Here is a 21,782-nt window from a genome sequence, read left to right on the forward strand (position 1 = left end):
AGGCCCTGCACAATTCTGCACATCTTTTATGGGTCCTGCTGGTGATCCCACCCTACATTGAGGCCAAGCAGTCCTCCTCTGGGGCCTGGGCCCTATCTCTTCAGCCACTGTGGTGGCCAAATTTAGGCCAAGTGACAAGGCAAATTGTTAGAACTTAGGGGCATTTACATGGCCCTCAGGCCCAATTCTCAGGCCACCTGAGCTTCCAGATTCAGCCAATCTGAGGACTCTTGACAGGTCCTAGGAGGGGGGTGGGGCAGGTAGGCCGCCCCAGCCCTGCATCACCCCCACAGCCCACATGCAGAAGAGGCAAGCTGCCAGTCGCAGAGTGTCCCTGCAATGGACCTGGACCAGTCAGGAGCGCCACACCACAGACCAGGTACACGTGTGAGGGAAGGTGCTCTTCTCAGAAACACTGATGCCAGGCATGAGGGCCCACCGCACTACCAAGGCCACTTTAGCAAGTGGCTGCCATCTGCCAAGCCACACCCCTCCTGCTAGAGAAAGAGTTCCAGCTGCTGAGCCCAAACTGGCACTGCTTGGCAGGCTCTTCTCTAGACCCAGAGTCAGCAGCAATGGAGGAAGAAAGGGGGAACGGGGGAAAGAAAAAAGCAGCCAGCCCCACCACCAGGGCCTCTTGAAGGCTCTGTCGAGGGAGGCCAGGCTGGGGATGAGCCCGCTCAGTGCTGCTCAGGGTGCGGGGGGCAGATCCGACCCGGCAGAGCAGAGCACACATGCCACTGACCTGTAACTTTGCGTGCTCCTCCAACAGACGGTCATACTCCTTGGTAAGGCCCTCAGACTGCTTCCGCATGGCCACGGCCTCGCGTTCAGCTTTCTCTAGTTCTGGAGATGATGCAGATAAGGAGAAAAAGAAAACACAAAGATAGGGATTAGTTAGGAAGAAAAAATCCAGCTGCTGGAGACACCAGAGACAGGTCTGAATGTGTCCCCACTGAGGCTGTCTAGGAGGGTGCTCCTCTCCAGAAAAGTTCCCCTGCCAGCTGTAGGGCGAGCCCCTGAAGCAGGGGAGGGCTGGCCAGCACAGATGGGGGAAGCGGGAAAACACCAAGGACCCCCTGGCCCATTTGATGGAGGGACTCCAAGTGGCCCTAGGCATGGGTGACTTCGGGGAGGCTGTGGGCCTGGAACCAACAGTCTGAGAACATTGAGGTGACAGCAGGAGATAGGGAGCAGAATGCTGAGAGCAAAAAGCGTGTTGGGAGGGGCTTTCAGGAAGGGAACAGATGAACTCTTCAGTAACACTGCCAGCCGTTCTGGGGTAGCTTCCCGAGTTTTCCCCGTCCCTGCCCCAAGGACACTGGTGACACTGCCACATGCGGAGAGCACTGTTCCCTGGGCCTATTGCTGGCCAACATGCTCCAGAGCTAGTCTCGGAGCCCCTGGGACACCCCGGGCCTCCAGACAGAGACTGCACCACTGAGCCCCAGCAGCTAGATAAGCAGGGGGCCATTTGTATGTTCTCACTCAGCTCCTGAGCCCGAGTGCACATCTGTTATTAATACTTTGGCACAAGAGGGGCAGCCAGCACTGGTGGAGCTTCCAGACTTTCAGGGGCTGGGGGACACCTGAGGACAATGCTCACTTTGCTTGTTGATGTCTAGCTCGTCCTTCAGCTTCTTCAGATCAGCCTTCAGGCTCCTGTTCTCCTCTTCTACCTTCTCCTCGGCATCCTTACCATCTAACTTGACCCCGCCAGCAGCAGCTTCCTAGGAAGAACGCCAAGGGCACGGGTTACTTGGGCGGGAGGGAGGGAGGGAGGGAGGGAGACAGGCGATCCAGCTCCGTCTCCCCCACTGAGTGTGATTCCTCAAGCTGCACTGGGCACTTGCCCCTTCAGAAATGTCAGCACAGAACTGGGCCACTGCCTGTTCCCAGCTACCAGGCAAGGGGAAGGGCCAGCAGGGCCACCTGCCACACTTCACAGGCCACACACCCTACCTCTCTTCCTTAGCAGCACTGGGAGTTCACCAGTCCACCCAATGACTCCATCTGCTACCTTCTGGAGACTTTTGCCAGTCACCCCTAACTGACCAATGACCTCTGTTCCTCTCCCCAGGCTCCACAGCTCACTCTGGACAGAAGCAGCAAACTCATCCCTGCCCGTGCAACTCTATCCCTCCTGTGGATGAATCCAACCCCATCTACCCATCTTCCCAGCTTAGCTCACACCTCACCTCCTCGGATAAGCCTTCTGAGACTGGCCACTTCCCATCCCTGTCTTGCCCTGAGCTGATACAATCCTCAGGAAACCACAGGCCTTATCTTGCATTCTTCTATGCTAACCTGCCCATGGTTCTTCATAGCACAGGGCTCAGCTCACCAGAGTCAGTTTTATCAGGAAAGAGTCTGACCTGGATGTAGCACATAGAGACAAGGGAGCAACGAGGGTGCCCCTTTCCCTGTCAAGTCCCACAACCTCTCTCTACATACCCCCACTGAGAACCACCCCTGTCCCTTCTACCCAACCCCTCAGCTTTGCCAACAGCTGCAGTGTCACACATTTCTCAGAGGTGACACTGCGGCCCGGAGGGAATGTCACGTGGCAGAGTCCAGCAGGTAGAACTCACCTTCTTCAGCTGGTCATTCTCTTCCATGTACTTCTTGGCCGCCTCACTGGCACTTTCTGCCTGCTTTTTAAAGGCTTCATTGGACGCCAGCAGCGTGGCCTGCTGGGAGATGAGAGTCACCAGGCGTCTAAGCAGGCTGCAAATGAAAAGGAAGGGAGAAGTGAACAGAAGCAGCAAGGGAAATGGCTGGCATGAACTTCTCTTGGTTGCCCCTGCCCCAAGCCTGCCTCCAGCCTAGACCTGTCCTCTTGGATTGCCAGAGCAGCCAAGCAAGATGCCGCCAGCCTGGGTCTGGCAACAAAAGGGAAAAGGTGGAGCCTAAGAACCATCTTCTGCCACCAGAATGATTAATACTACCCCAAAACAGCTGCTCGAAGCTAAGGCTGTCCTTCAGTCCCAAAGGCACAGGAAGCAGCAGATTGACAGGATACCCCAGGCCAGGCCTGGCTACAGCTGGAGGACCCTGAACCTAGCCCTTTCCAGCTCAGGGCCTGGATGTTCCAGAGAAGCCACAGCACCATCTTTCTAGCTGTGAAGTCAGGCTTGCCCTGGTAAACGAGAGCAGCCAACGTCCAGAGGCACTTCCAGCTTCTGGTCCAAATCCTCAACACCCACCTCATAGGGTAGGCACGATCACTGCCCCATTTCAGAGAGGGGAAACTGGCTAAGGCAACTGGTAAAGGTCAAGAGCCAAACACGGACACGGCAAAGCCCCCATTGTAGGCTGTCTGACCCCAAAATCCAAGCTTGGAACCATCACCCATTCTCAATTTGGAGGGAACCACTCCCAAGCCAAGTAAGAGGAGGACAAAAATGACTCTTTTCTCTACACATGGTCTACAGGCAGCTGTTAGAGAACATTGCTACAACAAGGTCTTCTGGGGCTGGAGGAACAGAAAAGGAAGCAGGACCCAAGCATACATCTCAGGTCCAGACCAGCCACGAAGGGCAAACAGGTGGCAGCTGGGGGCACCTGCCACTCCATTTCCCTGATAGCCAGCCCTGTCCTCGAGATGTTACCTGATAAGAGAAGAGAGGAACAGAGAAAGGCACAGCTCAAACAGTAAAAAAAAGAAAAAAAAAAAGAAAAAAGAAAAAAATGGGGTGGGGAGGAGGGAGGGCACATTCCCCACACACCTGAGACAAGAGGCCCTGGCTGGTCATAGCTATGAGGAAGGCACCTATAAGCACCCCTGGGGAACAGGGAAAGACTGCTTTGTACAGTGTTTCCACAACAAAGGGCTTGCTCAGAGGAGATAAAGCAGCCTTGGATGCCTGCTCCTGGGCCAGCCTTCACAGGGTTCTCGTGGACACCTGTAGTTTAGACGGCCCGAGGGCATGGGGCAAGAAACCGGGCGCACTCCCCTGCTGGCATGGGCTGTGGCACAGACTCCGTCATGAATAAGTACCGGGCAGGGGCAGGAGAGGTGGGCACACAGGGGCTCTCAGAAGCCCATCATGCTTCCTGGTTTGCGGAAAGGCTCCAGGGGCCCCTGGCAGCATGGGGAAAGCCAGGCTGCTGGTTTCTGGCAGGATGGGAGAGTTTCCAATGACATGTGCTCTCTAAAATTAGCAGCTGGACCTCGTGGCCCAGGGCTCAGGTTTCCCTGTCTCAGCCCCTGACTATACACCAGCCTGCCCCCCACTGGGCTGGAGCCCTGGAAGAGGAAGGAGCTACCAAGCACCCCAGAAGCCAGAGAGAAACAACACACTTGACTTATGTCAGCAGGGCAGAAGTCACCAGAGGGACCCAGAAAGAAAGGCAAGTCTGACTAAGCCCCAACCTCCCTATTCTGAGCACTCCGGCAGCTCTCAGCAGATCCTGGTGATGTTGAAGAGGCCCCTCCTCCCAGATGGCGACAAGCTGGGGGGAGGGCACGTGTGCCACCTGGTGGACCCAGCAGGCAAAGATAGGGCAAGTAAGCCCAAGAGTGACACACCTCCTGTCACAACAAGGCCAGGCAGGTGGCCGACAAGAACAGGACTCCAGCAGCGTCGTAAGTGACCATGGCTGTCCCCCAGGTTATCCAGGGAGGCCGGGCCCAGGGTGGTGGTGCCAACAGTAGCAATGCAGCAGGGGTCCGGCTTTCCTCAGTGCCCTCCAAGCACGTCCCCAGCTATGGAGAGCCAGGGCTACCACCATGAGCCCAGGCAAACACAAAGACCCTAGCACAAGAACTGATCAAAGAGCCTCCTGAAACCGCAGACTGCTCCAGCCCCCCACCCAGGCTCACAGCCCTTCCTCAGGATCTCTCCCTCAGTGCAGGACAGGAGCCACCAGAGCAGGCGCCCTCCAGCACCTGCCAACCCCAGACCCTGAGTCCACGTCCTCCGGCTTCCTGTTAGACCTGTTCCTCCAACCCTGCCCTGGACAACTCTGCTATGCTAATTCTTCCCTCCAGGAACCTTGTTCTCAAGGAGCTCTCCCTCCTGCTGGCCCAAGCCACTCTTCTCCTCTCTTCCTTCCCTCCCTCCATTTGGCAACCTACACCAACCTAGGACTTGCCCTGCTCAAGTCACTACCAGGACCACCGCTGGCCTAACCACCTGCTCCAAGAAGTGCCCTGAAACCTCTGGAGCACTCGCTCGGCAGCACTTGGCGCAGCTGATAGGTGGCCCTCCTTGCAGGATTCTCCCCCGCCCCTGCCTCAAGCAACCCTCACTGCCCACCCATCTCATCACTGACAGGGTTCATTTCAGGCCAGGCCCTCACACCCAACTGTCTCCTAAAGGCTGGCCCCTGGGGGTCCTTGAGCCAAGCACAGTCGGTCTGTACCCCCCTGTACTGAAGGGTGTAGCCGGTCTACCCACAGTCTGCATGTGCCCCATCGCGCCCTTCTCCCCCCAGCCCCAGCCCAGTCCTGTCCACATCACCTCCACACAGACCACCTCCAGGTCATCCCCACTGCCAACGGGGACGGCCTCAGTGTTCGTGTCCTGGGTGATGAACAGCTCCCAGTAGCCTCCTTCCTATCCATGACCATATGGCTTTGCAATCCACACTCCAAAAGCAAGCCAGAGTGATCTTTCTCCGAGGCAACCTGATCACGTCACCCCTCTGCTTAAACCCTCCGATGCCAGTTTGGGCCTTCTCCCCCTGCCAACCATGGAGGGCCCTGCTCTGCTCCAGGAACACCAACGGCTAACTGTTCTTGAACACACCGGGTTCTTGCTCGCCTGGTCTCCATGCCACAGCACTCGTCTGTGATAGCCTCCCCTCTTCTGATGACTCAGACCAACTCAATCACCACCTTCCCCCAAAACCCTTTCCTGCCCCTCCTGGGTCCCCGTCTCGGCTCTCCCACAGCATCTCCGCACACCCCCACGTGGCTGGCCACACTGCTCTTACTCTGTGCTCCCCCTTACCACCTCTCCAAGTCATCCTCTGTTCCCCAAAGCCACAGCTCTCCCTGGCTCTGCTTTCCCTCTGCCCAGCCACAGCAACAAGGACACAGGCAACAACAGGGTGACAGGAACCAGCAGTGGAGAGGTACAGTGGAAAACCGTGCTGATGAGTAAGCCAGGCTTGGGACTGCAGTGGTAGCTAAGAGGTAGGTGGAAAAACACTCAGCACCAAGGCCGGGGGGCCCAGGGCCAAGCCAAGAGCAGCGAGCCCAGGGGCTGGCCTCCTGGAACTGCCCTTCATATACGGGGCCCAAGTCTTTGCACCTGCCCCCAAGACATCATCCTGGAGGAAAGGCTGATGTACTGGCTTTCTGCTGTCTCCTGCCCCTTAACCTCCAACACTCTCTGCTCTACTACCCGAGTACTATCACGCACAAAACTGTTCTGAGCCATCCGTTTCTGGACAGCACATGAGAACCCACAAGCCAAAGGGATTTGCTGAAGTACAAGGCTGACAGAGGGACCCAGGGACCATGTTAAATGCACCCAGTGATGGATGGGAAAGCCAGCACACAAACCTTAAGAACACCTAGATGTGTCCTTGGCAGACCAAGGTCATCCCCAAATACCTGAATTCAACTCAGCTTTCTTGTAAGATGTTCTTGGACTCTGAGTGGAGCTCTCATGCTTTTATAAAAGGTTGAATAAACAACAGAAAGAGAGAGAAACAGACTCTCTATGTGGACACTAAAGAAACAGTGCCAACCATATCAAGTAGGGAAGACGAGGTTCATATGTGCTTTGCACCAATCCCATCTCCCTCCTGTGGGCAAATAGAGGAGGCAAACATTGGCTTCATAGGGTGTGAGGCACAAGCAAGGGGAGCATTCTCCAAAGTGCCAACTAAAATTTTCTATGGTTGTGGTAACACCCTCACCTTGACCCTGTTGCTAATACTGCCCGCTTAGCATTTACCAGGCATCTCCTAGGTGCCATGCCCACAGGTGAGTTGGGTCACTGAGTCATTGGGACCCCAACACAGGGACAAGTAGGCAGGCAACTCCCCTTCAGCCCACTGCCCACTGGGCACAAGCTAGTGTCACAGTGCCACCTGTTGACTTTCCAGGCTGATTGCAACCCTGTGCCAGACGAAGCTTGGCAGGGCTGCTGGTGGGTTCTGGGTGAACCCAGCCCACCTGTCCAGGAAAAAACATGGAGAAGAAAGGAAAGGCCACCCTGACAAGGAACCAAAAGCCAGGTGATGTCCCAAGAAAGGCTTTGGGCAAAGTCGAATGATAATAATGACAGAAACGATCCCAGGAAACACACAACCTTAAACAGTTTAGAATCATGAGAAGAAGGCAGGAGAACAGCAGAAATAGTTTAAGATGCAGGGAAAGTCACCTCAAATGGCCTCTTAGCTCTCATGTACAGAGGTTGTAGAAAATGGGGAGGGGGACTAGGATGAGGATAAATACCGATGCTCACCTCAACTCCAGCTCATGGCCAGGGAGTGCTCACCCACCCTGAGGCCAGTGAAGCCAGTTAGAAGGGACAGGAGCAGAAGCACGTGGCCATGCACCCCCTAGAGCTAAAGAGAACCAGTGGACAGGAGCAAACTATTTCTTGAGCTTTCTCATGTTGCTTTCTTGAAACCTGTTAGGAGAGCTGTGTAACCCAGGGGACAGACAGCAACTGAATGAGGGCAGACAAGGAGGGTTCAAATATGCGGGTATCCTACCTGGTGACTGGAGAAATTGAGGAAGTGGGAGGAAGGGAGCCATCAGCCCTGGGTGTGCCCAACACAGTAGTAACTTGAGTCGGAAGGAAACAAGGCAGTGCCTCCAGCAGGCAACATGCCATGCTCAGAGCCTGGGAAACATGCTTGGACCAGGCCATCAGCGTAAAGGACTGAGAGGTGGCTTCAGCTATACTGATGATGTGGAGGCCACCTGCCACATGTGTCCTTTTCAGTTTAAATGAATTAAAATGACTAAGTGGCAGGCCCAATTCATCAGTGATACCAGCATGCTCCTTCACAGCCTGAGCACCTTAAGCCTACACACTAGAAACCTGCTCCCCACTCCCCTACCCTTTGCCTCAGAAAGGGGCCCTCCTGGAACGTCAGGCTTTTTCAGTGACCTTGGAATCAGAAAGAAGGAATCTCTGTTTGCTTGGCACCCTGCCCCAAAAAGGAGGAGCTCATTCACCATCTGCTTCTAGAGCATGAGGAAGAGAATTCTTCAGTCCCAAAGAACTGAACGATCTGTATTTTAAAAGTTGACGCTTGTTCCAATGCACGTCAGATGGTCTTTCCTGGACAACGTGTAGAGAACTCCCCCCCACCTGCTTTACTGCTGTCCTGTCATGAGAGTCCCTTCTGGCCCAGCACCCACAGGACACTGCATGCTGTAACTGGGATGAGTGGGCCTTGGGCAGCTGCAGGGAAGACTTCTGTAAAAGACTTACCCAGTGCCTAGGTCTGCAGCACTTTTCTATTCTAGTCATAGTCTTAGAAAAATGACAACAGCCAATATAGCAGCAGATGGAGTGACAGACCAATAGAACTGAAGGCCAAACCCAAACCTGATGTTCTGTGATGGGGCCTCCACCCAAATCACTCGATCTTCCAGCAGGCCTGAGCATCAGGATTTTAAAAATCCCCTAGTTACCTTATTCTAGACAACAATTTAAAGAGACAAACTATAAAAACCTAAACCCCAAACCTGCATGGCAATCAGGGAACCGTGAGTAGACACTACCAAGTTTACATTATGAACTTGTTACTATAAAGTTCTTATAGATGAGATGTTAATGTTGCTTATGATTTTATTTTTTTAAAAGGTTTTATTTATTTATTCATGAGAGACACACAGATCAGCCTGCACTGGGCTCCACTCAGTGCAGAGTCTGCTTGAGACACTGCCTCACCCTCTGCCCCATGCACTCTGCCCTACTAGGGCGTGTGCGTGCACACACACTCTTTCTCTCAAATAAAAATTAAATAAATAGAATCTTTTTAAAAACCCAAATAATCCACAGCCAGGGCACAGTGGAGGTGGGGAGATAAAATGGGAGTGGCCAGGAGACTCCCACTGCTGAAGCTGTCATGTTGGGGAGGTGGGGGCTATCCTTTTCTGCCTCTATAAATGGTTATGTCATCTACGTCAACAAAGCTAGTAGCAGCCCCGGGTTGTTTCCAGTGCCTGGCCAGTGCTGAGAGCCCCCAAGTACCATCTAATTGGGTGTCCTCAGGATGTGTGTCCCCCAACCCTCTCTGTTCCTACTGCATAGCCTATCTCACTCTACTCTGCCACCCCCATGCCCAACTCAGAACAGAAGGTCCCTGAGGCCAAAACTGGGCCTTTTCTTCTCTTAGCCTGAGCTTGGCATAGCCTACCACACAGTTGGAAAAATCCCACAAAACCCTTATCACTATTCAGGGGATACTGAGAAGTGCTACCATTTACTAAATACTCCCCATGTGCCAGAAATGACGTGCAGAACATCACCCAAATCACCTCAATCCTCACACCAGGGAAAAGTTCAAGAAGTTAAGTGACTTTCCCAAGGTTACCAAACTGCCAATAACAGACCCAGGATCCAAACTCAGGTCCAATTCCAAATCCCACTCTGGTCATACCAGCCTGCCTCTCAGGGCATGGGTCATTATGGAGAGGAGGGGGAAGCGGCCATGGTTAAAGCATGACAGAGCCCAGACTGGCCACTGGCCCCTGCCCAGAGTGTATGCACGCACGCACGCACACCCCAGTCGTGACATAGGAATTAACTATCTGCAGAGCTGAACATCAGGGAGATGCAGCGCTGAGCTGAAGGCAAAACAGAACCCCTTGCTTGCCTCAGAGGGTCTGGATGGATTTTACCCTGTGGGTTAAAAGGGACTCGACTGCCTTCAAACAGACAACCTAGCCTTCAGATCACTGGCCATGAAGGAGAGGAACCTGGCAGAGAAGCACAAAGGCAGCCCCATCTGACTGCAGGGGCTGACTGCAGTGACACCATCCAGCCCGGTGGGGTAGGCAGAAAAGAAGAGATCCCTGTGGATCAAATTCAGGTCATTACACATGGAGGGGTGGACCTTCCTGCATCTGGATGGTGAGCACTATTCTGACTCTAACACTTTAGCAAAAGTAGAGAAAAGTGTGGCCCTCTGAACACTCGAAACAGCCCAGTAGGAGCTGCCGTGTGGCTACACTCCCAGCGACTCCAGAGGGACGATGGCCAGCTGCCAGTCTCCAAGCAGGGATGTAGAGACCAAGGATACGAGTGTGCAATAATAATTCACTAGCCAGAGCCCGCAGCTGCCCAGATCAGCACTCAGAAGCAGCCTGTCTCAGACCAGGGGCCCCCAGTGAGCACTTTGGGGGAGTCTAGACCCTGTGTTTTTCTAACACCCCTGGGGTCCCTACTGTGGGAGCTCAGGAGACCTGAAGAGGTGGGCTTCCAATCTACAATACCTGGCACAGCAGTCTGACAAGTTCAACCTGGGTGCAGGCCTGACGCTGTCCCAATCTCCCTACCCCTAACTATACAGTCCCTAAGGTTTAGGCAGCCCTTGGCGTGTGCCCGGCCCTTGGCGCAGAGCTGACTGGCCTACAGGAGAAAAGACCAGGTTCCCATGCCGCCCCTCACAGGCTGCCCGGCACCTAAGCCGGCTAATGGCGCAGACCTCACAGAGTAGACTCAGCATTAAGAAACCTCAGAGAAGCACAAAGAGGTGATGTTATTAGCTGGGCCACCATGAGAGGAGGGTGGGTTTCCAGGCAGAGGCCACAGAAACACTTGAGGATGGAGACCCATATGGCCAGTTCATGACCTGGGGAGGCCAGAGCACAGAGCAGAGGGCTGCAGGGAGGGATCACATCCTGAAAAAACTGGGTGTCAAGCGTTTATGCCAAAGGTGCTAGGAAGGCACTGGAAACAGGGGTAGCAGGGTCAGTTTTCCAGGGAAAGGGGGACCAACTTGGGGAGCAAAAACAGCATCAGGAAGCCCGGCTGGAACAATTCCAGCACCACTGGAACAGCGGTTCCAAGGACCAGGAGAAAGGCAGGCTCAGGAGGTCAGAGCCCCAGGCTGTTGAATGGGTATAGTTTCACTTTCATAAGGTGAAAAGAATTCTGGAGCTTGGTTGTACAACAGTGCACAGAGACTCAACACTACTGACTCGGACACTGAAAAATGGTTCAGATGGTTAACTGGACAATATGTGTAATTTTACCACAATTTAGAAAGACCCACATGGGAAGATCACATGGGAGAAAGAAAAAGGACAGAGCACCCCCCCCCCCCAGGCTTCTGGGCTGGGAAAGCAGTTCTCAAACTCAAGAGAAAGGAGCACAAGGACCTGGGCAGGGAACAAGCTGCCCACATCAGCGCTGAGGCACAGTAGACACAAGACCAAAGCCCAGACCCCGCTCCCACCACTGCAGCCAACTTGTTTAAAGATGCAATGCTTTCCTTAAGCATGAGGCCAACTTCTCCAACGAGGAGGCCTGCTCCACCCAACTCCACACCACCACATGCTCCTGCCCGGGGGCCCTGTGAGGAACCAGGACTGCCACCAGTCCCTCTTCTGAGCATCCCTCTCTTCCTCTGTGGCACCCACATCCTCCAACCTGCAGTCTCTAGGTCTCTACCCCAGGCTTGCCTCTCCTGGCATGTTTCCTTTCCCCTCCATCTCAAGGGAAGTAGCCGTGCTGCCAGCACATCCCTCTCCCCTTCCCTGAAGCTGCCACAGCACGCCATCCTGCTGACCAGCCACCTTTCAGTGAGCTCTGCTGGCTCCCTCTCTCCCAGCGCATCTCTGGCACTGCCACTCTGCGAGTGCCCCCCGGCAGAACCACCAGCACCTCAGCCTCAGAAACCTGGCATTCCTACCAGCTTCTCCCCTTCTCTCGTCAATACCCCTCCAACTTGCCCCTCACCACCCCTGCTACCATGCCCTGGTTCAGGCCACCGGCAGCTCTCCCTCCAGTAACCTCCAAGTTGGTCTCCCTACATCTAGGCTCTCCTGCTCCACTCCAACCTCTGACCACTGCTCAAACATGCACACACATCTGTGACCATGGGGCAGTGCCACTGGAGCAACCCAGCCCTCAACCACATGGAGGTTAGGTACAAACTCAAGAACCAGCATTCAAAATGCTGCACCCCAGTTCTCACCACTCCTGACCCATCCACCCTGCTCACTCAGCCCACCCTTCCCCGCACTCCACCGGAGCCTACTGGGGCTCAGTCCTGCCAGTGCAATGTGTGCTAACATAGCAACATTGGCAGATGCTTCAAACAGCATCAAGAGGCCCAAAGCATCTGGCCTAGCTGATGAGCATGCAAAACAGCAATTGAGGGAGGTTTTCCATTGTTTATGACCAGAAAAACGGGGGAAGACAGACTCAATGTTCAACAGTGGGCAACTGGTGCCAGCATGGAGCCCAACGGGAGCCCTGAACTCACAACCCTGAGATCAAGATCTGAGCTAAGATCAAGAGTCGAATGCTTAACCAACTGAGCCACCTAGGCACCCCCCTGATCCTGTTTCTTAGAAACAGGTAGAAGCAGGCAGACTCTATAGGGAAAGAACCCAGGCATGGAAGTCACATTGTTCTAGTTTGATTTCTTGGCTCTGCCAACAGGCAGCTGTGGGGGCTCAGGAGAGGTTTTTGAGCTTCTCTAAACCCCCGTTTCTTCTTTGGAGAGCTGTTAAAATTATTTTGCAGTATATGGAACACCTAGCAAGTGGTAGCTGCGATCAAGGTATAAAAACCTCTAGGAAGATATACGGCAAAGGTATATATAGGTCAGCAGCAGTTACAGTAGTAGTAACATTTCAAAGAACTTATTTCATTTACTTAAAGCCTCATCTTCCTCCAAAGACTATGGTTATCAGATGACCATCTTCAGATGGATGAAAAGGGACTCAGAACCATCTAAAAGATTAGAGTCATGAGACTCGTGAAACCAAGACTAATGACGAGGACATGCAGGGAAGTACACGTTAGCTTACAGATAGCACAAAACCCTTTCTACCAAAAGCCAGGCAGTAACTACTTAGAGAAAAGAAATAGCCCAGTATCTGGTCTACAGTCAGAGGTGGGCTGAAAACCAACAACCTAGTACTGGCAGCTCACACCAACGCAGACAAGCTGGAATGTGAACAGTCGATTGGAACTAGGTGTGAACCTGGGCATGGCCACTTCTTAGAACCTGTGCTGCTCAAGCCACTCCATCTCTCTCGGGCTGCCCTTTTCCATTCATAAGCCCCCGGAACTACTCAAGTCATTAAAGCTCTTCCTGGTTTTGAAAAAAACCAGAACCCAAACAAAACACACAAACAGCTCACAAAGAGGAGAGGCCACATGGCTGCAGTCTGAGATAAGCCCTCATTGTAACAGGTTGTGAACACTTCAAGCAAAAGGGGAGGAGCTAACCCAAAGCCACACCCTGACTTGGTGGAGCCAGTCTCCTGACTTTCAATTTTGAGTCCTTCTTCAGTCACTGTCGGCCCCTCTAAGTGTAGATCTGTACAGAATGGCATTCCAGGGACACCCCTCTTCTATAACTCCAACACGGGGCAGTAAGGGCTACTCACATGCACACCTCTGGCAACTACTCTGTCATCTTCTTTCTGTGGCAATAACCCAGCTATTGTCTCATGCTGAATAATGCTCACGTGTCCACCAAGCTAAGACTGAGTGGGACCCCACAAAACAGCTGCTGTAATATAACCAAACCTGACCCAGCAGAGAAAGAAAGAGACCTCTCTTGCTCATTCCTTCACAGGTTTGCATACAGCTAACCAGAGTTACAGCTGGTTCAGGGGAGCCTGGCTGGCTCAGTCGGTAGAGCACTGACTCTTGATCTTGGGTTGAGTTCGAGCCCCACACAGGGTGCAAGGATTATTTAAATAAATAAATAAACTTTAAGAAACAAGTTAGTAGCGCATCTGTGTAAAATTTCAGAGGGCGGGGCACCTGGTTGGCTCAGTAGGTAGAGCATGCAACTCTTATACTTGGGGTTGTGAGTTAGAGGCCCACATTGGGTGTAGAGACTACGTAAAAATTTTAAAATATTAAAAAAGAAAGCTCAGAGAGGCCCATAAAAAGACTTATAGAACAAAACAAGGAAGGAGCCCTCTGCACTGGGCAGATAGTGTGTGCACAGATGAGAGAAGACATTCTTCAAAGAGAAAGTGTGTCAAACATTCTAGGGCAGGCACAGCAGTCTCTGAACCACCCAGGTTAAATGAGGAGAGCAAGACCGTGCTCCCGGTGTTTTAGATGCATCTGACTATATCCAGACCCAGAGAAATCCTATCCCAGGTAGTGAAACCCCTCGACACAGCCAGAGCTGCCATCCAAAGTGGGCTCCAGGAAGTGCGCAGTGCAAATGTGCCAGAGCAGCGCTATCCAAGCACACATGTGCATGAGGCTCACCCCGGAGCTTGTTTGCCAGAAGGCCAGGGGACGGTCTAAGGGTCTGCATTTCCAACAAGCCTCTAGTTCCCACTGAGGCTACTACTGGGCTCCAGGCCGTCAGAGCAGCATGGTACCAGGGGAGCAGGACACTACCGATCCAGTTCCAACGACTAAAAAGAGTAAGAGGCAAAAAAGAACAGAATGCCTCGAAGGACTGATGTCTGAGAGTGGTTGTTAACAGTAAAAATTTGGGGTACCTGGGTGGCTCGGTTAAGCGCCTGCCTTTGGCTCAGGCCATGATCTCAAGGTCCTGGGACCGAGCCCCACATCAGGCTCTCTACTCAGTGGAGAGTCTGCTTCTCCCTCCTCCTTTGTGCTCTCCCTCTCTCAAATAAGTAAAATCCTTAAAATAATAGTAACAATAATAATTACAGTGAAAATTTCAAACCAGCTCATGTATCTGAGAACAGGGAAGTGGTGAAACACACAATGGTCCCCTCACATGACAGACTACATGACTGTTAAAAACAAGAGAGGTCTGCATGAGTCATGGAAAAATCACTAAAACATATCATTGAGTGAAAAGGGGCAAGTCAAAGCAGAGCAAAAAAACCCCAAGGCACTTATGAAAGCAAAGTTACACATCATATAAAACACTACTTTAAAAGTTCGGAAACATCCCATTATTACCCGTCTTCTGTGGATGAGACAAAGCACTCATTCTCGTGCCTGACATTTCTGTATTATTTGAAGTTTAGGGGCCTTTATTTATTTTATGATGAGCAAGAATAACTTTATAATCAGAGGAACAAAGACTATAGTTTTGTTCTTAAAGTATTTCCTGCAAGCTACATACGGGTTGTGTGGACATCAAGTCTGGACAAGAATTTTCCATAGCTAACGTTGTGCAAAGAGAAGTTGCTCAAGGACCACAGCTGCCACATAGGATCTGAGCCCTAGACTAGGGAAGAATATGTATTTCTAGAAAATTCTAGAAACATCTCAATAGGTCATTTTCGGGCAACTGGTGAATCCACACTAATTCCTGAGAGTCACTGTTTCCTTTTCTAAGAAGTTGCACAAGACCAACCTTGCCTGTTTTTGGATCGGCTACTGGACAGGGACATGGGAGGGTGTAGCAGAGCATCTTCTAGCCACAACAGAGAGGTAAGAGATCTGTGGCTGCTGGAACACACAGGCCCAACTTGTCATGTCTGACTTGTTTAAAAGGAAACTCAACCGACTGTTGCATGCTTGTGAAATGGACAAGTCACAGCAAAGTGAGGAGGCAGCTAGTGGGGCAAAGGGCAGAGTGGGACTGCAAGAGCAGATTGGAACGGCCGGCCCAAATTTCACTCGGTTCTCCTAACTTCTGTGCGTCCTTCAGGGAACAAGCAGGGTGTGTAAACAAGGACTGCTTCTCTCCAAGGCTACCCCTCTGAGGTTACAAAGGAAACTGCCAACTGCTCTTGCTCTGTAACCCTGATGGTGACGCTGTTACCTGACTCTGACTCTGCATTCGTCAAAACACTCCTAGAACCGAACTCAACCGTGGGAATGAAGCTGGAATGCCCAAGCACACAGTGTTGCGGAGAGAGGACAAGTCGCGCACGCACTCACGCGCCTGGCATGCTGGCCACCCACTGGCCCCTGGCCCAGCCACACAGTATCTGCCCCAGAGGTGTCCTGGGAGAGACCACAAAAACAGAAGCGTCAGAAGTGTGACTTCAAAGACAGATGTGCAGAACAAACACCACTCCTCCATCCACCACCGTGATTGCTACTGAACTGGCAACCTGCAGTTTGCCAGCCTCTCTGCACACATGGGGCCCCAAATGCAATCCTCCAGATAGTGCTGGCCGACACAGAGCTCAACAGGGCTAGAGCACCTCCATCCTGGCGGCCCCAGCCTTCACAAAGGGCACTAGGAGCTCCTGCACTTCTGCCAGAACTCCTTCTAGGGTGCAGGAAGCCACAACCCCACACCTGACCGAGTCCCTGACCAGCCACAGCTCCATGGTCCTCTGTCAACCTGTAGGCTTATTTACACACGTGTCCCCACTCAAAACTCGAGTCTCATTAGAACTGGCCCCATCACTGAGTTTGTCTGATAGCTGTGGATTCCCAGCGGGAGCTAACCTGCCTGCTGCCCACCACCTCAAGTCCATCTCTCCCTGCATCTGCTGGACAAGCCACCAGCATCCTCAGCAGAGAAACGCCAGGCAGGCTGAGGGTGGCTCCCAGCAGCAGCCACTCACAGCAGTGAGGATCCCACCTGAGTATACACCGTGAGGTCAGCACCCTGCTCACGCTTCGGCATCCGGTCCCTAGATATCCAACGAGAGACTGGCAAACACTGTGCAGAAAATCCACCATGGTGAAGCAGACGGAGGGCAGGGCAAGCCCGACAGAACTCGTTCTCTATTAATTCATGGTAACCGAATGGTCCCTCCCTCTTCTCTGAAAGCATACAAGCTATCCTTTCTTTCTTTCTAAGGTGGAGGTGCACCGTTCCCGGAGGTACTGCAATACCCAGTGGATGCATGGAGTAGAAGGAACAAGCTCCTACTCCACTTCCCTGCTGGAAAAACACATTTACTCTACTGTTCTCTGATAGAGTCCACTCCTATACTGGTAGGAACAGATACTACACTTGATCTTGGCCAAAAGGCCAAGAAGCAATACCAGATGCTCTCTCTAGAACGTGAACTGAAATCAAGTCAGACCCTCCTGCTCTACTTCCATCTTCACCGGCCTTCTCCCTCCTTTGGAAATTAGGATGTTTGCCTGTCTGCAGCCTTCCAGCATCGATCCGACCCTGCAGCTCCTCAAGGACTAACAATTCCACCTGCAGAAGACCGCCAGAGTCTCTGGCCATGATTTCATCAGTGTTAGTGAAAGCTACATTGCCCACCTGAGATTTCCATTCTCTCATTCCAAGGCTTCCTTTATCCTTGACCTCCTGCCCACCCTTTCCTTATGTTACATAAAAACATCAAGGAAACTACCCTTGCCCCAGGTCTTACTGTGTTTCATGATCCAGAGCCCACTGAGGGCTTTGTCTTCTTGACGCTGCTTTTCTTAAAGCTCTGCGTGCTCTCCTGGAGCAGTCCTTAGTTCTCTTTCTGTCCTTCCTATCTTTCATAAAACATAGGCTTGCCTGGGAGTCCCCTCCTACCCCGCCGCCCCCCAGCCTCTGTGGGCTATTTTTTAAAAATATTTATTGAAGAAAGGCAGAGAGAGACAGAAAAGAGCACATGCGCGGGCACGCAGCAGGGAGAGGCAGAGGGAGAGAGAGAATCTGAAGCCAACTCTGCACTGAACACAGAGCCTGATGATCCACAATCCTGAGATCAGGACCCGAGCCGAAACCAAGAGTTGGACACCCAACCGACTATGCCAGCCAGGCGCCCCCACCTCTGCGGGCGCTTTACACACAGTGAACTCTTCCTCCTCCCTGGAGCTCACCTGTAGTTAAACTCAAATCTGGACCTGCCTCCCTTTCAGTCTCAGACCATAAAATCATATCATGCTTCTTTTTTAGAGCTTCCCGAAACCCGACTCCAGGATACCTGTCCTCCCAGCCTTCTCACTGCCTGACTGAAATTTCCAGTTTGAAGACAGCATGCTTGCAGACCCCTTCAGTGATCCAACAGACCACCTGGTAAAGCTCTGTCCTTCCCAGCTCCAACCCTGCCACACTCCAACCTGGACCCAGAGTGGTGAAGGTCACCTGATTGTCTTTTCCTCTGAAAACCCGAAACCCAGGCAGGCCGTCATTCTAAGGCCTAGTGAAAAGGGGCATCCCGGAGACCAGAGGCAAAAGAGGCTAACTCAAGAATTTACACACTACCCTGCCAACCTCTGGAAGCCCCTGGCCTGAGTACAATGTTTACTCCCAGCCAATCAGCACACTCAATGGCAGCCAGGCCCCTCTGATGAGAAAGAACCCCTGTGAGCAGAAGGCCTCCAGACTCAAATAGGCACTTGCTATCAGTTCAGTCTTACCCAGGCTAGCCACCCACACGGCCCTGACTGAGGCCCTCAGTTTCACCAGAAAACCCACCAGAAATACTCGGGCTGCCACGGAGCACAAAATGCTCCTGCAACAGAACTACAGTGGGGAAGGCACTAGGGATAGACACGGTCTCAGCCTCGTAGTGCCACTTCTGCTCACTCTTCTCAGGTCAGGTTCCCATGCCCAAAGGCCCCTATTCCACTGGTCCCTTTAGACTGGCCTCCAAAGACCCTCTCCCAGAGGGCAACACCTCATCACTCACTTCAGCCTACATAGAGAAAGCAAGCTTGGCATGTGTTTGCCTTAAAAGAGCACGTGGCAAGTTACGGCAGAGCCAGGACACAAGTCTTCTGCAGTTCTGGTCAGACCTTTCCCACTCACCACACTGCCCCTGGAGGTCAGAAGGAGAATCAGAGGCCTCTGGGGGAATGAGGGTCCCCAGTTCAAGGCCAGAGACTGAGTAAGCCAAAGTCACTGGCTAGCCCACGAGTCCTTTCCCAACCCTAAGCCCCTTGTTCCTCCTCACTCACAAGGACAGCAGCAAGGAAAAGCCAGCAATATAGAGATTCCTCTGGGCACGGAAAAGCTTCATGTGGAAGTGTTCCACAGCCCCAGGATTATTCTGCAGGTTCACCTTCTCTGTCACGTCGTCGTACTTCCGAATCTCACGTACAGCATCTGCAGCACAGAAGAAACACAAGGGCATCATCAGCTCCTGCTCAGACAAGACCGGGTTGTCCAGGGGAGACACATGGCACAAGTCAAGGTGACCCCACTTCCCTCACATCTGTCACCCCAGGTATCTCCCCTTCTATACACACCTTGAGGGGATGCCTTGTCAGAAGCTTGGCCTCGAGACCCATTCTCCTCCGGCTTTTTTCATGTCACTCCCTGGCCCCATTCCTACCCAGACCACAAACTTGCTCTGTATCAAGGTGCTAACCAAGTCTGAGGTGTTGCTGACAACAGCCATGGAGCCCTCAGTGTCTGGTTCCGTCTACCTCAAGTCAGGCTGGCCATCAGCTACCCCAGTGACAAGCCAGGGTCATCCTGTTCATGTAAATCCCCACGAAGGAGGCATGAGCAGCCTAGGAGTCAAGACCCCAAAGCCACTTGCCAAAGACAAGCTTTTCCATTTCTAAGGTTCATGAAGCGTTTTACTATTTAAACTGCCTTATTTGGGGCAGCCCCAGTGGCGCAGCAGTTTAGCGCCGCCTGCAGCCAGGGGTGTGATCCTGGAGACCCAGGATCGAGTCCCATGTTGGATTCCCTGCATGGAGTCTGCTTCTCCCTCTGCCTGTGTCTCTGCCTCTCTCTCTTTGTTGTCTCAATAAATAAAATCTTTATAAATAAATAAATAAACTGCCTTATTCTAAGAATGGACATCATTAAAATGTCCATATCTCCCAGAAACACCTACAGATTTAATGCCATCCCTATCAAAATACCAACAGCATTTTTCAGAGCTAGAACAATCTTGAAAAACAAAGTAGGAGGTATCATAATTACAAATTTCAAGTTATATTACAAAGCAGTAATAACTAAAATAGTATGCTGCTGGCATGAAAATAGGCATCAATGGAATACAATAGAAAACTCAGAAATAAACTCACAGCTGTATGGTCAAATAATCTTCAACAAAGGAGGAATGCATATCTAGTGGAAAAAATCTCTTCAACAAATGGAGCTAGGAAAACTGGACAGCCACATGCAGAAGAATGAAACTGGGCCATTTTCGGGACCCCTGGGTGGCTCAGTGGTTGAGCATCTACCTTCGGCTCAGGGTGTGATCTCAGGTCCAGGGACTGAGTCCCGCATCACGCTCCCCACAGGGAACCTGCTTTTCCCTCTGCCTCTGTGTGTCTCTCATGAATAAATAAATAAAATCATTTAAAATTTTTTATTTTTTAGATAATTCTTTTTTTAAAAGATTTATTTATTTACTTATTTATTTATTTATTTATGATGGGGGGGGGGAGGCAGAGACACAGGAGGAGGGAGAAGCAGGCTCCATGCCAGGAGCCTGACGTCGGACTCGATCCTGGAACTCCAGGATTGCGCCCCCCTGGGCCAAAGGCAGGCACTAAACCGCTGAGCCACCCAGGGATCCCCTAAAAATTTTTAAAAAGAAAGAAACTGGACCATTTTCTTTCACCAGGGCACAAAAATAAACTCAAAATGAATGAAAGACCTAAATGTGAGACCTGAATCCATGAAAATCCTTGAAGAGAGCACAGGCATTAATTTCTCTGACATCGACTATAGCAACATTTTTCTAGATTTGTCCCCTGAGGCAAAGGCAACAAAAGCAAAGACAAACTACTGGAAGTACGTCAAAATACAAAACTTCTACATGGTGAAGGAAAAAATCAACAAAACTAAACTGCAACCTACAGAACAGGAAAAAAAATTTTTTTTAATTAAAAAAGCAAATAGAACGGTCTTATTCTGATTAGAAAATAAATGTACAGGGGCAGCCCGGGTGGCTCCGCGGTTTAGCGCTGCCTTCAGCCCAGGGTGTGTGTGATCCTGGAGACCCGGGATCGAGTCCTGCATCAGGCTCCCGGCATGGAGCCCGCTTCTCCCTCTGCCTGTGTCTCTGCCTCTCTCTTTCTGTGTCTCTCATGAATAAATAAAAATCTTTAAAAAAAAAACACACAAATGTACAGACCTCAAAAATTCAAATATACCAGAAATGTTTAAAGAGAAAGAATCCCATGACATAAGCACCCCCAACAAACACAGGACATGCAGTCATCTTACCTAAAGCAATCACTTTCTGCCACATTACCCTATTTTCTCTGTAATATACACCTAAGCTGAAATTACCCTAATTACTGGTTTGTTGTCCATATCCCCTGAATTAGACTACAAACCACGAGAGCAGAAGTCTTTTCTACTACACCCAGGACCTAGCACAGTTCTGGGTGCATAGGGGGCATGCAAATAACTGAATTGTGAGCAGCCTCTACTCCTGAGAGGCACCAATAGGAATACAGTATTCCAGTATACAAGTATATTTACATATTTGTCTATACTGTGGAAAAGGAACCATTTACTACTCCCCACTCTTTACCTGAGACATCTTTTTAAGTCAGTACATAAGGATCTACCTAGAAAGGTCTCTTAAGAGAACCGCCCCCCCAAACGGGAGAGAACAAGGTACCGCAGTACCACAGTATATGGATACTGTTTGGTTAATTTTTGGTTTCAGACTATTTTTTGTTTTTTAAAGACTTCATTTATCAGAGAAACAGAGCACGCAGACATGCTCTTTCTCCGAGTGCAGACACGCTCTTTCTCTGAGCGGCAGGCAGAGGGAGAAGCAGGCTCCCTGCTGAGCAAGGATCCCATTGGGGGAGTTGATCCCTGGACCCAGGGATCACGACCTG

General features: G+C 51.6%; 1 protein-coding gene and 1 non-coding gene across 7 annotated transcripts in view; both read right to left on the reverse strand.

The window, feature by feature from the left end:
• BCAP31 (B cell receptor associated protein 31) overlaps positions 1-21,782 on the reverse strand; it is a 34,853-nt gene that overhangs the window by 725 nt on the left and 12,346 nt on the right. For all 6 annotated transcript variants that reach the window (XM_025460620.3, XM_035711432.2, XM_025460618.2 and 3 more), the window contains exons 4-7: positions 18,921-19,068; positions 2,592-2,727; positions 1,607-1,730; positions 746-846 (exon numbers count right to left, since the gene is read on the reverse strand). In XM_025460620.3, coding sequence (XP_025316405.1) covers positions 746-846; positions 1,607-1,730; positions 2,592-2,727; positions 18,921-19,068 — 509 coding nt within the window. The remainder of the gene's footprint in view (positions 1-745; positions 847-1,606; positions 1,731-2,591; positions 2,728-18,920; positions 19,069-21,782) is intronic.
• LOC112668607 (U2 spliceosomal RNA) lies at positions 16,871-17,055 on the reverse strand. The gene has a single exon (XR_003141738.1). It is a non-coding gene; the product is annotated as a U2 spliceosomal RNA (small nuclear RNA).

This window comes from Canis lupus, chromosome X (assembly GCF_003254725.2).
Source record: "Canis lupus dingo isolate Sandy chromosome X, ASM325472v2, whole genome shotgun sequence".
Classification (NCBI taxonomy): domain Eukaryota; kingdom Metazoa; phylum Chordata; class Mammalia; order Carnivora; family Canidae; genus Canis; species Canis lupus.